Raw genomic sequence first — 17,148 nt, 5'->3', positions numbered from 1 at the left:
ACAGGTGACCCCACCCTGGGACAAGTGGATGAAACAGAGCAGAAAGAAGGACAGAAAGACTCACCCAGAGTGATGGACAGGCAGAGACTGGCCAAAAACATGATCAAATATCAAATAAAAAAACAGAAACACATAAACACTGCAGATTTTGCTTCAAAATTAACACAACAAACTACTTAAAAGGATTTTTATTTTATTTTTATTTTTTTAAACCTTCAGTGGCTGCCTCCCTCCACCCAACCTTCATCTCTCAGCATCCTTGACTTTGTTTGAATGTTGTCCAGATACTGGTGAGAACAAACACTGGATCACCAAGGGGATGGTTTTGCAGTGAAACTGATGAAGCTGTATTGTTTGGGAGATTATGTGTTTTATGATGAAGTCTTGAAGACATGCAGCATTCAAAATTATTGAAAGATCTTCGAATTACCTAGAGTGGTTCAGTCAGTCAGTTCCCCTTTGAATTGATATTATTATTGATATATTTGAACGTTGAATATACATACACATGCAGCATTGATATTTAGTGTACAGGAAGCACCAAGCTTGACTCGGCACAACAAAGAGTGAGGAGTGATGATAATAACTTAGCCACCATCATGAAAAGGATACATTGGATATACAATACATTGTGGTGATTAGAGTATGAAGACAGTGACGGACTTGTATTGACTGTCTGAACCAGCCTGTAGGCTTTTTTCCCCCTCTATTTGATATATTTTAAAACATATTTTTAGTAAAAGAATTTCACTTAATTTCCATTGAAAATCTTAGAGATTTTTACTGAAATTAAAGCTATAAATATCCTGCCTTTAGAGATTTAACAATGTATGGTGGTCAAATTATGACATGGTCAATCTATGTTTGTCCATTACTGCTGTGCAAGTGGAAGTTAGAAAATTCAGAGATTATTTTCAGCAGAATGACGAAGCGAGAGGTTTGGAGTCTTGAATCAACACACTAAATGAGCTAGGAGCAAACCTCTTTTCACAAGTATAAACACTTTTAACAGTTAGTCTTATAAGTATATAGTGCAGCTCTATTTTAATGGCTTTGTTTATCATTTTAAAAGTGTCTAAATGGAAAGGGTGTTGTCAGGGTCATACAGAAACATTACGTCTCCAAAACACCAACTTAAAAGGAAATAAGGAAAAGAGTAAAATCACGTCTTTATTTTCAGCACATGCCAATTTTGATTTCACTGATTTTATATAATCAGTGGTGTGAGTCAGGAGATATTTAAGCTCCATATACAAAACTTAAAGTGCTCAATGTGTGTGTGTGTGTGTGTCTGTGTGTGTGTGTGTGTGTGTGTGTGTGGTCGTGTGTTACTTTTTTTCAAAGTTAACGGTAACTGTGCTCTTTTGTTATTTTTCCATTCACTTAACTTTGGACAGGAGAAGAGGTGTTTGGTTTAAGAAAAATCTGACTACACACACACTGGTTCATGTGCAGTATATGAGGTTTTACACTCATTTTATCTATTCCACATATGGGTTTGTCTGTTTGTCTGTCAACTACTGTATGGCCTCAACAATGCTTGTTCTTAGCTTGACATTTCCTCTTGTTTTCTCTTGAATTTATTATGTTACCGTTCTCTATGATATTTGATGTTTGATGTTTTTATTGAATACAGACGTCTCTGTGAGGACGATCCTGAAACTTGGTGTGATGTTGTCTCTGTAGCAGCTGATGTAGAGCTTTAACAGAGCTCTTACCTCACTTTTATATATTGGTAGTTTCTTGTCATCATGGGATTCATAGATGCAAACCTTGGCTGCTTTTGAATTGAATAGTTAAGTCCCTGTCCACTCAAAGGTTTAACTGTGCAGAATGTTTAGAGAACCGTGCAGATATTTAAGGAGCAGACTTATTAAATCACAACTAGTTAGGAAACTAATTGTGGTCCTTAATGCAACTTACACAAGTGTGATGTGGGGACGTGTATGAAGTATCGCTCAACTTTTGAAAGGAACAATATTTGCATATTCACAGATTATTCTTCAAGTTTTTTTTTGATGAGATAATTTAACTATGCATGACAGTGTATGAACAGCTAAAACAAAATCAGATCTACAGAGTCAATCTGATTTGTTCCACCAGAGGACAGTGTCTGACCACAGCGACAGTGTTTTTCTTTTTTCTTTTTTTTGGGGGGGGGGGGGGTTTGGAACAGGTTGGATCATACTGGTGTACTTACATACAATGAACTACAATAATAAATGTATCAAAAAACAGGCTGTGTTAAAAAACCATATATATATATATATGTACTGTATACCTAATAATAGTATGATCATTTGACTGTCCACGCACTTAGCTGCGGCTATTATCCAGTTATAATCTCTTTGGATGTGTGTGTGTCATTATCTGTGTCAATCTACAGCAGCATGTAAACAAGTTTCAGTCTGGGAACTGGGAACACACAAGCAATAATTTCTAAATGGTCCCACTATAGACAGTTAACTAATATGTACTGGACCATGTTTGAATATAAGAAAACCTCCTTCCACTTTTCAGAGAATAAATCATATTTCTATGTTTATGTGGCAACATTTATTGAGGATTACTGTCTTTTTTTATGTTTTTAATGACGAACTCCAAATAATAAACTAATTTCTCTCAGAAAGGAATAGCAATTGTCTTCTGTCCTTTAAAACCTCAACAGGGGACATTTCCAACTGAAACATTTTCTTAAAAATGTCCATCTAATGTATTACAGTGGCAAGATGTGATAGATTTGTGTGAAAAGGGCCTCCTCTTAAAATGTTTTCTTTTTTATTAATTACAAACTACAAAATAAAGAAAAGCAGTTCAGATTTGCCAATATTAAGTGTGAAGTCATGGCAGGATTGTGAGTCATTACATTGAGTGGTATTTCCCTTTAATCCCTCCACAGCAGGTCACTATAGTTCACTTAACGACCTCTGCATAAGTACATCACACGCGTACACACACACTTGCCATCAGCTGGTCCTGCAGTCACATGATGACTCTAGATTATGAACACACACACACACACACACACACACAGGGTCACTGCCCCCCTCTATTTTTCCATAAAGAGAAACCAGAGAGGGAACTTGAAACTGTGTGTGTGTGTGTGTGTGTGTGTGTGTGTGTGTGTGTGTGTGTGTGTGTGTGTGTGTGTGTGTGTGTGTGTGTGTGTGTGTGTGTGTGTGTGTGTGTGTGTGTGTGTGTGTGTGTGTGTGTGTGTGTGTGTGTGTGTGTGTGTGTGTGTGTGAAATATCCGATTCTGCAGGATGCAGCAGACAGTTTCCTGATCGTCCTCTCCTCTCTCTGCAGTCTGACCACACGCCATCATGACTAAAGACGTTTTGTCTAGGAAAAAATGCTGAAATGGTCCCAAAAGCTGCAGACCAGCAAGTTACTTCACCAGAAGTCATAAGCATGACCACAGTCAGCAAAAACTGTCCTTACATATGAACTTTAAAAAAAATAAAAATAAACTTAAACCCTGCAGTATAGAACAACAGGAGCATACTATTTAAATATCATATCTTCTTTTATGTGTTATGAAAATCTGCAACTGGTTACCTGGTCAGTTTTTTTAATTTTTTAAGTTTAATAATTTTTAGAGAAGAAAAATACTAAACGCCCCTTAAACAAATAGGAATTTGGGCAAACGGTGGTTAAAAACAATAGCTCTTATGTTGAATTTGTATTTTAAGAAGAAAAAAACCAAGTGCTCAATCTCTCACATGCAGTAGGTGCTTTCGAACTTGAACTTAGAGAAGAAAACGTTCATCGGGCCTGATGAAGTTACTGTGAGGTCAAAAACATAATGCCTGATTCAACAAAGGCTTTTAATATTAATGTTCTTTAATATATTAATATTTAAATTTTTTTCTCTTTGCTTTGCCTGAGAGAGCCTGAAGAAAGTTCTCTTAAATTAGTAATTTCTACACCTAGTTGGATCACGTGTTTGCTCACAACACGTGTAGTTCCTGAACATTCACTGGAATAAAACATTTTTAACAGGGGGAATATTACTGATTCACAGGTGGAAGCAAAACATGTTCCCAGAACAAAAGTAAAGCCTTCTAAACTTCTCAATCTTCTCCTACTGTATGTGAATTAAATTACATTTCTATTCTATTAAAATAAATCTTGTACAGTAACAATCAGCCAGAGATATTTTTAAAATGTTTTATACTTTTTTAACTAGACACAATATCCACAGTTGCTCTGGTGACACCTTTCAATGAGCAATCCAATGTTAATAAAGCAATTTTTGTACTTTGGATTACACATGTATTTTTCAGATAGTTTCCTGACAGACGTGTATTAGATCAGTTGTGTGCCACTAACAGTTGAGGATTGACTGATGGATAGATGTCATGGTATTAGTGACTGAAAATCATTGGTTCGAGCCTACATAAGCACACATCATATTTTGTACAGGGAGATAACATCATTGGATTTTTATATAACAATACAAAGTAAATGATTTCTTTGTAATTTTTGGCATATATTGTTAAATAATGTGATCTGCAAGCATTAGAAAGGAGTATTTCATGTCATCTGGACTTTAAAGTTATTCAAATTTTTTTCATGACACAATAAGCTTAATTGAACATGATTAGAGTCTCTACATCACACCTTCAATTTGTTCTCCTAATCAACAAACAAGCCTGATGACGCAAACATGAAACTTGCAAAAAATGTTTCAATACAGTTTAAAGTTTGAGTTTTTAATTTTATTTTAGGTGTCTGCTAAGCCCCTTCTTCATTTTTAATCTTTTCATATTGCTTCCCATTGCACACATTCACTTTTTGAGAAAAAAAAGAAAAGAAAGTTGAACAAATAAGAAGCGGATTCAGTTGGTTTGCCTCTGAACAGTTTTAAAAGGTGCGATCCATACAGTGTTCATCCAGAGTCCTACATATGAAGGCTCAAGCATATTTACAGAACATAAAGATATATACAGTCTTTATATAGAAAACAAACCTACTAACAAAAATAATCATCTTTTTTATAGCAGCAAAAAAGAGGAAACTAAAAGAGAAATATGTATATTTACATTTTTTTTTTTCAAATAACAAGGCATATTATATAGTACACTGCACATACTTGCTTTCCCATTCTTTAAGTATACTTCGTGATTTAATCTCTGTTAAGATCAAAGTATATAGGCATCTTTCTCCTCCACCATTAACACACAGTTTACTAGAGGCAGAGCCACACACACACAGACGGGAGTTCGGCCACCACGCTGCTGCCACTGACAGCTGCTGGCTGGAAATATTAAACAGCATCACCATATCGCCACATTCATTCAATGCTCAGCTGGCACGGGGAGCACCAGGTAGGACGGTGGAGCCAACATGGCTGCCACTGAAAAGTGCAAAGACCAACTCTTATGTGTGGCTCTGCCTAAAATTCAGAATTAAACAGATACCAAAAAAAAGAGAAAAAAAAAGACATTTTCTAGTTGAGTTAAAACATCTGAACAGAGACGATAAAGACTCGTAAATAACCTCCGGGTATTGCAGCCATCGATTCCAGAGTAAAGTGTAAACCAGGTGATTGCAAAGAGCAGAGAACATGAACCAAAAACAAACACTGAGATGACAGTTTTAAACACACTTTTGCCTTTTGCTTTCACATGTGAGCAGCTGTGAAGGTACACACACACAATAAACAGGACTGCTCACACACACACATTCCAGTCCGCCTCCTCTCTAACAGCAAATAGAATAATTTTCTCTTTTAGAAACTAAGTGAAAAGTGTCCTTTATAAACAAGAAAGCTAAAAAGAAAATATATATCCACAGTTATTTTTTATCCTTTTGTGTGACAGTTCTATTGTTTATGTTTTTTTCTTGACTTATTATGTGCAAGATTTGTGCAATGTCAGACCCCCCTCCCCCCCCCCCCCCCTCCCTCTGGTTTGTCAAAAATCAAAACAAAAAGGATTTCTGGTGAAATCGCTTCACATTCATGGACTTTTAATGTTAAGTCACCAGATGGAATCAAAAGTAAGAACTCAATCTCCCAGCAGGCCGAGCGAGAGGCCGCGCTGTCTGAACATTCCAGAGTCTATGGTAAAAGGCTTGGGACATTAACAATGAAACCTCCATAAATCAAAGATTTCCCCATTGCATTGGAACAGAAAACACTCAAGTTGCACTTCAAGTATTCACGGCCTGGAGTTTCTCACCTACACTTTTAACAAGGAGTGTCGCTCGGGATGATACGCACATCTCGTCTTTTAACATTTCAACACCTCCCATCCTAGTGTGTGTTGTGTTGAAAAGCAGCAAGACGTGCATTGTCCGAAACTTTACTCATAAATGTGCAAAAAAGTTTAAAAAGTCACATGCTTGTTAAGAGCGTACTGACCCAGACTGAGCACAATGCTTCAGCTTAAAGAGTAGATGTTGGGTTTTTTTTTTTTTTGTTTGTTTGTTTGTTTTTTTTTAACACATTTAAGTTCACACAAAAGACACAAACACCCAGCCATGCATTCTAAAATACATCCCTGACCTATTAGGACAATAAAGAAAAGAGCTCGAGTGATTTGTACAGAGTCATACTTTGGTGTTTCACACATGCATATGGCTGTTGTTGCATGCACCTCCCAAACCCAAAGCTGATATATATTTCTTTCTAAATTGTTGTGTTTGTCCTTAAACTGAAGTTGTGTCCGTTTTGTATCCAGAAAATGATTATTGCCCAAGTGGTTACAGAAACCGTTCAAAACTCTTCATCAGTGCAGGCATCTGTGTGTCTTTGTGTTTTGTCACCATACCTGCTTCTCTTTTTTTGTCCCATCACCACAGTTACAGTAGGGTCAACCCAGGAAGGAAAGTACTCCTCTCTGCTCTAAGACTGAATGTACCTGAAATTATGGAAGGAATCTAATTGGTTTAAAAAGGGTTCAACTCTGCACCAACCCTTCACCCAAGTGAAAAATAAAAACAACCACATCATCAGTGAACCCAAAACATTTCAAATAAACTTTTCCTCTAAAAGTTTTAATACACACTCAAATAAAATGCTCTTTTTTAAGGAAATGAACCCCACTGCAATTTACATTTCGATTCCTTTCAATTTGCATGTTTCAGCTGATTGAGCTGAGAGGAAACTGACCCTAATTGACAGCCTTCACTCTGCAGAACCCCCCCCCCCACCTCAAACAAACCCTGCTCTGCCCGCTCAAACCTCACACAGTCCTCTCCCCAGCTGATTAACAGAGGCCGATATTGCAACGACTGACCTGATTTGTCTGAAAACAAACAACCACACTAAAATCTTTCATTTTGTCTTTTGTATCTTCAAGTCTGTTTTTACACGTCCAGCATCGTCAGCAAAGGAAACATTTGGAAGATTAAGATTATTGAACCTTTATCGGCTACACTCAATAATACAAGTAATTAATAAGAGATTAGTTTTTAATTTGTACAATTTGCGTGTAATCCCATCTGTGTTTATAATCAAATATATTTGTACTAGATTTATTACTGTGTATGGATGTTAACAGGATCGAAGTAAAGCTGAAGTCAACACTTTTGCTTCCTCATGCTGCTACTGGCAGCTACAAGATGCTACAAGAAGTAATTTTTCCTCTATCTTGGTTTTTGTAAATCTGAAGTGAGGGCTGCATGAGAAGCATCTCCCTCGTACAATTTCCTGCAATTAACTGAGGCTTTTAATTTCAATATCTATGTCTGCAGAAGCTCATGAAAGTGTTTAAACCTGCCTCATTTGTCTTATTTTGGATTAAACTTAAGTTAAGACGTGCATTTCACAATTTGTAACAATTCAAATCTTTCTTAACGTTTTTTAGAACAGTTGAGCATTTTGGGAAATATGCTACTTATTGCGTAGTGTTAAATGAGAATTTTCTCATCTAGAAACATACTGCCAAAAATGTCAAACTATCTATTTAAGGTAAACACATTTCTCCAGTCCTTTAATCTCGTGCCACACACTTTAGTAATCAACATCTAAAATACTCTACTGATTGTATTTGGCCCAGATCAGTGGAACCAACACACCTACATCAGGAGCAAAAATCCTCAATTAAGGCTCAAACAACAAACCTAACCCTGTCACTACAGGCTACTACTTCTCCAAACTAGCAGGATTTACTTAACCTCTCTTACATTACGTGCACTTTTTTTCTTTTTTTTTTTTAAATATCTGGGATAAGCTCTAATACTCTTATTTCCCTTTCCGGACTCAGTTGAACAGAAAGAGTGTCAGGAATCTCCGTCCCACTGGTGTCCTACGACGGCCAAATCAAACACCCCAAGAGTCTCAGAGAGAATTTCAAACAACACTTTTTAAAACTGAACACAATTTAACGCTTCCCCTAAAAAAGGGCTCATCTAATGTGCAGTTAGTGACAAAATCAATTCTGTTAGCATTTTCTAAGAACAAAAAAAAAAGCAACAAAAAGGAAGAGAAAGAGAACAACTCCACATCTATCTTCTCTTCTCCTCTCCTGTTTGGTTTGTCTCTTCTATGCTCCTCTAACATGCAGCATGTAGGTTAGTCTGATTATTCAAAACAAACAGAAACATCAGTCTCTTTAAAACTCTGGGTCCTCAATAAATCATGAAAATAATATTTGGGATAGTAATGCCCTGTATACTGCACATATTGCATTTATGCTCTATCTGTCCTGGAATTTCACTCAATACACATCTGGATTTATATTTGTTTCTATAGTTTTTACTGTCAATATACAGAGAACTTTATGCTCATGCTCTACATTTTGGAGCAGAGCCTCTTAAATGTGGTTGTCTTTGCTATGGAATGAAGGCTAAATTTAAGATTTGAGCACTCCTGCCACGTGGAGGAGGGCGAAAACAAAACACAATCAATTTGGGGGCTCAAACTCAATACATTTTCCCCAGGAACCAGGCTTCAGGGTCTTGGTTTCAGAAATGCCACTTCTGAAAGAGTCTTAAAGCTACTGTCGCAGAGTGCTGTAAAAGAGTATTGGGTTCATTTTGGTGAGTGCGGTGCCTCCGCTGGAGTCGCCAAGTCAGCATACACACACTCTGTCGTTGATCAGCTTCCACATCAGGAAGCGAAAAGTCAATCCACAGCGAGGAAGAACCATTTTCAGCATTTTTTTTTTTTTTAAATGACTGCAGCTTCGAGGATTAATGTTCATTAACAACGTTCACTTGATTGTGTCGACCCCGGATGAAGAGGTGTGTGAGCAAGTGAGGGTTTGTATAAATGTACAGCATGTGTGTGTAAGTGAGTCCCCTGAAGTTTTCTGTCCAGGCAGCTGCTTGGTGGCACCTCCTAGAGCCCCTGAGAGACAGAGACAACCTCTCCTTTAAACAATGATTTGTGAATTTCTCACTTCTAGACAACCACGACGGATCAATGAGGGCTTAGTGGAAGGAATTTTGGTGAAGGCTGAGATGGCACGAGGACCAGAATGCTTTTTTTCTTGGGTAAGTTGGTCCCATGGCAGATTGAGTTGTTTTCTTCAGCAAATTACAACACACCAAATTAGAGAAAAGCCCAAACAGACACCAATCCGCCCTCCTCTATTTTCTTCAGCACGGTGAGGACATCCTGAAGTCTTTTCCGACAGCGATGAATATAAAAGTGACTTAATTTGTTTTCTGCTATAACCTCTGACTTCCTCCTGTCTGTTGACTCTGACCAACCAATCACAGAGTGGATTCATTCTCTGTGTGACAGGAAGTGGTCGTGGTGGTGGCTTTGCCCTCCTTGTTGAGTTTCAGGAAGCTGGGTTTCTCCTTCACCACGGTAACAGCCACTTCATTAACACTGGGATTTTCCAGCGTTGTCAAAGCCCGTTTCACCGAAGCTTTGGCTGATGCCCCTTCCCTGTCGATCACAATTTAAACCACAACTATTAGGAAAACTTTTTTGGCCCGGTGAGGGCAAAATATTTAAAACAGGTGGTTTTCTTACCCGGGAGTGGGATAAATGACCAAGAAGCAGGCGGTGAAGAATCCAAGGAGGGAGCCCCCAGAGGCCACCATGGGAATGACACAGACACTGCCAACCGCTTCCACCACAGCACCCAGAGCTGAGGCCACCAAGATCTGACTGATGTACACCTGCAACATTAGATTTAAATGATATAAAAATACGATTTTCTTAGTATACTATAGCATATATAATGTATATTAGACTCTATTACATAATTTTGGTATTGTAAAGACAGTGTATACACGCACTTGGCAGGATAAGATGGCGCAGTCGATGCCAAAGCCTCGTCGGGAGTTACCAGGACTGTGCTGGATGTACTGCAGGAGGCAAAGAAAGTTACAGTTACTGTTAGTAGCCCTAAATAAATAAATAAAGTGATCTGTGTGCATTCAGTTCATGAGTGCCACTGACAACTGAAATATTTAAAAAAGTGTTTCTGATAAACAATATGACAGAATTTGAATAATTTTTTTATCAATTGTAGATAATCCTGAAGTCACTTTTTAATCACCAATATGATACAAAATGTGCCCAAAGGGAAATTTTCATCTTCATTCTCGGAGCCAGTTTATGTTACACATTAAGTTGAATATTTCTGTACCTCTTTCATTTCGTGATATTGTCCCAGCAGAGCATAAGGACAGTAGGAGATACTCATGGAGATGATGCCCATACTGCTAATCATCACCATGGCAACGTAAACATTAGGGAACAGCGCCATGACAGCAGTTCCTTATGGTGAAAAAGAAAGAAAAAGATCAATTAATTTCAATTCATCAATTCATCAGTTATTCACCTCTTTTCTGTTGGTGTTTTGGTTTCATACCGATGGAGAATCCAAGTGTTCCCAGGATGTAGATGACCTTGATGCTCAGGTCGAAGTTATCCAGGTATTTCTGAAGGATAGCTGGTTGAAGTAATGATGAGAAAAGAGGAGACACAGAGAGAGGAAGAGTATTTGATCGTTTAGTGGAGAATTTAATGTCAAGATATGTTATTCTTGCGATCTGAAGCTGAGAAACAGCCACATTTGAGTGATCCGGTGAGTTTCTGAGTGTGTTGTCACCTGAGCATGTCGCAGCCGTCATGGCATATATAACCAGTCCCCAACATCCCATTTGAACTCCTTTGTGATAATTAACCAGCGCAGTAGAGTTAATAGGAGCCTGTGAGAAGAGGTACAGGTTTAGTTTTTATTTGAGCTGTGAACAAGATGGATCAGATGGATCTTGCTGTAGATAGTTTGACATGATAGACAGTATGTAACATATGAGAACACTAAAATATGAGATAAAGTCTGAAGGAAAAAATTTGGTGGCATCTGTTTTTTTTTAAATGAAAAACCTTAGTCCGATTATTTGGGATTTTTATGACATATAAGTGAAGTTACAAATGCTTAATTGTTAACAAAATTCTGATTGGTAAATTAGATTTACTTGATTTGATGTACATGTATTCAATGTCGTAACCATTTTCAATGAGATGTTAGACATTATGTAACAATGCAGAGTGCATCATCTCACTATGTTTTTCAATTGTTCTTTGTCTTTTGCTGAAATTTCAGATTTTAGTCATTTTACTTAAGTAATTCAATTTAAGGGTAATGTAGGCTATATCTAAATGTATGTTGCTCGTACAGTAGGATCTCCGTTGTAGATAACTTGTCCCATGAAGTCTGTGAAGAAGACAGCCTCTGCGATGATGGAGAACCAGGTTAGCAGATGACAGACACACAGCCGTAGCAGCTCCGGAGGCATTTTCAGCATGGAGAGCCACAGCAGCCGCACGGTGGTCTCCACCTGACGAGAGAAAGAGAAGGAGAATTAACAAAACATCACACAAGACACTATGGACCAGATATGCTTCATAGTGGAGAAAAATAATAGTGTTGCCTGTTGCCATGGTTACAGGTGCAAGCACAAAAACCTTGATTTTCCTGACAAAACTATTATTGCTTGGGTTCCTCAAATTGCCCCTATTTATTTTGTCAACATGTGAAAAAGAAATGTTTCAGCTTAGTTGAAACTGAATAAAACTGCAGTCTAATGTCCTGTTCTGTACAATGTGTCTCCATAAGTTAGTGGTAGTTTGTAGTGATTCTATTATTAATTAGTAAAAATGTATATATAGTTTTAAATTCATCCCTCTACTCCCCACCTCGCCCTCTTCGCTCTCTGCATCTCCGCTGGAAGAGTTTGTGTTTCCACTGCAGTTTCTGTTCCTCCGTTTGTTCCTCCTGCGGTGTCTGGTATCCACTTCGTACAGGTCGTTCATGCTGCGAGACGGCTTGATGAGAAAAGCGGCGTTGGCTCGGCGATAGCGGTAGCGATGGCTCCCCACTCGGCCATAGTAGGAGAAGGTGCAGGACGGCTGGCGGTAGAAGGTGTGATGGTGACGCGATTGCTTTGTGGGAGCTCCAGTGCTGGCAGCTGATATAAGAGATAGTTTATTATTATTCTTTTTTAGTTTACTAAGATACTAAGAGATGGCTAAGATATCTCATGGGTTTATCTTCTCACACAAATTGTACATTTTGTTCATCTGACAGGAAATTGTACAGGCAAATAGAAATCCACTTCATCTCTTTATTGACTCCTTAGAGTTTCTCCTCCAGGAAAAGGCACTTAAGATATTGCTTCTTGGTACGCGGCCAGGAACTTTGGATATCTCTACAGACTGTGACAGTAAAACACTGGCTCAGCTGCCTACTGGACATTATGTTTAATGAACTATCAGGATAAATGCAGTTTGTTTTTGTTTTTTTCACCACTGTTGGTTAGAAGATGAAATTGCTGTGAAACACTTCTTCCAAATAAAAGTTCCAGTTCCCGTCCTTTTCTTTAATGACCCATTAAGGATGAGTGGACTGGACATTCCTAGACAATGTACATTTCTTATTTGGTTGACGGACCGACTGCTCGATAGCTCAACACAATCAATAAAAATTAAAAATATATAAATAGGGTCAAAAACTTGTAATGACGTTTATCTGAAGTTCAGAGCATAAAATATAACTACATATTTCAAAGGAATAGTTAAATATTTTAGGAAATCGTTTATTAGCTTTCTGGGCTGAGAGTTAAATGAGAAGCTCAATACCGCTGTCATGTCTGTAATGTACAGCCTGTTAGCTTAGCTTAGCACAAAGATAGGAAATATGGGGAAGGTGAATTAACCCAAATTGTGGAACTATTCCTTTACGTATTTTTTAATGACATTTCTATAATCGTTCAGATTTAGGACTTTTAAATACAAAAACGTAAATACAAACATCTCCAATAATAGCATTTAAATAACAATATTGATTTCTTAATTTCATCATGTTTTATATAATATACAATTGATATTACATACATTACAACATAAAAACACTGACCTTTGACCATTCCAGCACGATGAGCCTGTCCTTTAGCGCTCATCCTGTTAGCACTGGTGCCATCTCCGTCAACATTAACACCGGCTAACAGCCGCCCATTCAGTGTCCGCTGCTCATTGAGCTGGTTGTTCAGCAACGCCTCCTGTCCCTCGTCATTCTCCATTTCCTGTAAGAATGCCGAGAGGCGGCAAATTTTGGGGGCGGGAGCTTGTGTTTGGTGGTTGCTGTTTTGGGGGCGGAGCAGATCTTGACTTCCTGCGCTGCTGCTGCGTCTGATGCTGGCGAGCCGGGGAGGAGGGGTGGTGCGATTGCCGTTGAAGAAGGAAGCGGTCATAGGAGGCGAGTGGTGATAGGGTGAGAGGCGGTCAGTGAAGATGGACGGCTCTATGTGGCACAGGAACAACGCGTCATGGTCAAGGTGGTCAAGGGTGGCGTCTGCCATGGCAAGAACACTGTCACTTTTACCTGGAGAGAGGAGAAGCGGGATCATAAGATTTGATTTGAAGAATACAAAAGGTGCAATGAAAACAGAAATGTAATCTCATGAATTAACTAAAAAAAGAACTGTCTGAATACTAAGGAAAGGAATATCTTGCTAGCTTTGGAAACACAGGTCTTCTAGATACAGTATATTCATCATACATTCAAAATTTCTGTCTGAAAAAACAGAAAAAGACACAAGACTCTTGAACTTACTTCTCACAAGCTCCACCTCTAGGAAGTCCATGTCTCCACGCTCTGACTGGTCATCTCCATAGGGGTCGTACAGGTCATAGCTGTCCATCGTTTCATCCTCTCCAATCATTTCCAGCTTGGGAGCGAGAAGTCCAGCCCTGCCATTGGCAGAAGGTTGAGGGTGGGTGGGATCCAGATTCTCCTAAAAAGAACAGACCAAGAGGAACGTGTTTTGTCACAAAAGTCACGTTGTAATTACATTTTTTTCAAATTTGAATTTTACAGTACACACACACAAACACACACACACACAGTACCTGGTCCAGCCTGTCGTGATGAGGCGAGTATTGCTGCTCCTCAATGCTAAGCAGATGCAACACCACAGACGCAGTGAAGAGGATGGCAGCGAAGAAGAACAGAATCTGTTCCTGAGACTTAAAGATTGCTCCCAAGAAGGTGTGTGTCCAGTCTAGACCTCCAAGAGCGTAACCCACCGCACCCCCGAGACCTGAACACACAGACACATGGAGAGGTTTAAACAGGTAGTAGGGACACAAGTAGAATGAGGGATTTTTTCTCTTTTAGTATGTTTCTATGAGTCACATACATGTCAGTCCAGCCTGGTGAACAATTTGTTTTCATGTTATCAGTCATTATCGATGGGATGATGAATTTAACAATACATTTTTGATGAGGATTTGATATGTCCTCTACTACTACTAATAATGATAATAACAACCTTTATTTGTATGGCATATTACATCCAAATTTGTCAAAACACACTTTTACTCAGCTACACATGAATTAAAGTGAACAAAAACTTGCGCATGAGAGGTACGAAAGCAATTTTAATATTGTACCTGCTGAGGCTGCATGGATGTTGAGCGCCATGTCTTGGTCCTCTGTGTCCGCCACGTCTAACAGGTAAGCTCTTATTGGTCCCTCTGTTGCGTCTGCGCAGAAGTCCAACACCACCACCCCCAGCACAGTAAGAACAATTCCTATTGGCTGCCTCCCCTGCTCGTCACCTAGCGACAGACCTGACAGACAAGAAAGACAGAGAGATAATGTTTGTTGTTATAAGTTTAACAAACCAACAGCATATAATATAACAAGATATTTGTGTTTCTGTTTTATATCTCATAATAATGTGACAGATATGGGTTTTCTCCATATTTAGTAAAGGGTAAAAGCTCACTCAAGTTACAAAAACAAACATATTCTCGAATTTACTTATAGTGGTATCTATACATAATAGTAAAAGTTATTTTTGTTATCAGGGTGAAACATTGACATATACACCAATTTAAGCCATTTTTAATACACAAACATTTTGATACATGTTTGATGTAATGATGGTAAAAAAAAACAAAGGTCAATAAATATCAAAAGAAAATGATTAATAGTGATATAAAAGATAAGTAGAATAAGACAAATGAATATTAAAATAGAGAATATCTGGACTTATGCTGATGTAACACACGTCATAGGGCACATGTGATCATAGCTGATTAGTGAGTTAGACACACCCAAAACTGGGTCATTGAACATTTCCCATACTGCTTTGCATGATGGGTGTGACCTTGTGTGTCTCATTAAATATGTCAACATTCGTCTTCCCCTCAAGCTGTACAACATCTGTGTGTTTCCGAGAGAGACTGAATGAATATGTGAGAACAAGACAGGGTGACATGGGAAAGCTTTATTATCCTACATATATATATGTGCGTGCGCGTGTGTGTGTGTGTGTGTGTGTGTGTGTGTGTGTGTGTGTCTGTGTGTGTGATATCATAGGCAGTCTGACGCAGCATGACTTTACAAACTGAAATCCATTAATGTCGAGGAAATAAATGTTCATAGAAGGAGCAAGTGTGTGTGTGTGTGTGTGTGTGTGTGTGTGTGTGTGTGTGTGTGTGTCTGTGTGTGTGTGTGTGTGTGGGACAATGGACCGGCACTACTCACTAGCCAGGCAGACAGGAAGTTAAATGTGATTGGTGGAAATGGGGAAGCAAACAGGAAGCATTTCCCTGTGAACTGCCTGCTCCTGTGTTCCCATGTCAACACACACACACACATATACACATACACAGGTTGCAGCACATTTCCCATGTCACCCTATGTTGTTCACACACATTCATATACATATATCCATGGAAACATCCACTCATTTTCTCTCTCCTCCCTTTCTTTTTTTGCACCTCTCTCACAGATACAGGTCACTGGTCTTTTCCCACGTCAACCCTGCTTGCAAGGTGCTCACACACACGCACACATACACACACCTCCTTGGTGCCCCTAAATGACCCGAGTGCCAACGTCTCGGCAGAAGAATAGAAGGTGGAACAGAACAGAATAGAATTGAATAGAAACTGCTGACAGAAAAGAGTTCACACAGCACTTGTTCTTGTTATTTATAACTCCTTTGGCGATTCATTTCACTTTGTTCTATTTAGAGACGTTTAAGGCCCCAGCTTGTATTGTGATTGTGATTCAATTTTTCTTTCCTGCATTGACACACAGGACATAATAATAGTTAAAAAGAGGATCAGATTTGTTTTCATTGTTACAAAAAATACTCTGCAAAGAAAACGCCATCAGGGATTCAGTTCAAACTGATTTGATTCTGATTTGATAACATAGCATGTAGATTGTTAGATAAATCAGTTGAAATGTTGTATTTCAAAGCTGAATTAAATGGCTTGAAGATGAGTGTGTGTATTTGAGTTTCAAAGTCAGTATCTTTTAAAAACTCATTTAGATTCACATGATTAAAATCTGACAGTCTATTCATATTAAAAGCACCATGTTGTCACTCAGGGTGCTGAGTGAGCCTCCTTAACAGTGCTGAAACAATTAATTGATTTCTCTATAATTAACATGGACAATTATTTCAATAATTGATTAATTAAGCCATTCATCATCCAAAAATGCCAAACATTTTTGATTTTGTGGATTTTCTGTTCTCCTTTGTTTTGTTGGACAAAACAATCGGTGTGAATTCATCTTGAAGCAAAACAAGCAAAAAAATAAAAAATTAAATAATAGATTAATAGAGATTAAACACAGGCTTCCTTATTCATGTTTCAAATTACTGTAATAAAATAAAAATCACTATAAATGGCTTAACCCAGACTTCACGTCA

General features: G+C 38.3%; 1 protein-coding gene across 1 annotated transcript in view; it reads right to left on the bottom strand.

The window, feature by feature from the left end:
- Nucleotides 1-9,315: 9,315 nt before the first annotated feature.
- The window catches only part of LOC133996094 (solute carrier family 45 member 4), a 31,796-nt gene continuing 23,963 nt past the window's right edge, over nt 9,316-17,148 (bottom strand). Inside the window, exons 3-14 of the mRNA XM_062435649.1 lie at nt 14,867-15,046; nt 14,324-14,514; nt 14,028-14,208; nt 13,332-13,796; nt 12,113-12,384; nt 11,593-11,754; nt 11,022-11,121; nt 10,782-10,862; nt 10,557-10,687; nt 10,204-10,272; nt 9,935-10,083; nt 9,316-9,847 (exon numbers count right to left, since the gene is read on the bottom strand). Of these exons, the coding sequence (XP_062291633.1) occupies nt 9,667-9,847; nt 9,935-10,083; nt 10,204-10,272; nt 10,557-10,687; nt 10,782-10,862; nt 11,022-11,121; nt 11,593-11,754; nt 12,113-12,384; nt 13,332-13,796; nt 14,028-14,208; nt 14,324-14,514; nt 14,867-15,046 (2,162 nt within the window). The 3' untranslated portion in view covers nt 9,316-9,666. The remainder of the gene's footprint in view (nt 9,848-9,934; nt 10,084-10,203; nt 10,273-10,556; nt 10,688-10,781; nt 10,863-11,021; nt 11,122-11,592; nt 11,755-12,112; nt 12,385-13,331; nt 13,797-14,027; nt 14,209-14,323; nt 14,515-14,866; nt 15,047-17,148) is intronic.

Source organism: Scomber scombrus, chromosome 16, assembly GCF_963691925.1.
Source record: "Scomber scombrus chromosome 16, fScoSco1.1, whole genome shotgun sequence".
Taxonomy (NCBI): Eukaryota; Metazoa; Chordata; class Actinopteri; order Scombriformes; family Scombridae; genus Scomber; species Scomber scombrus.
Note: the sequence above shows the minus strand (reverse complement) of the source record. Positions and strands in the feature narration are given on the sequence as shown.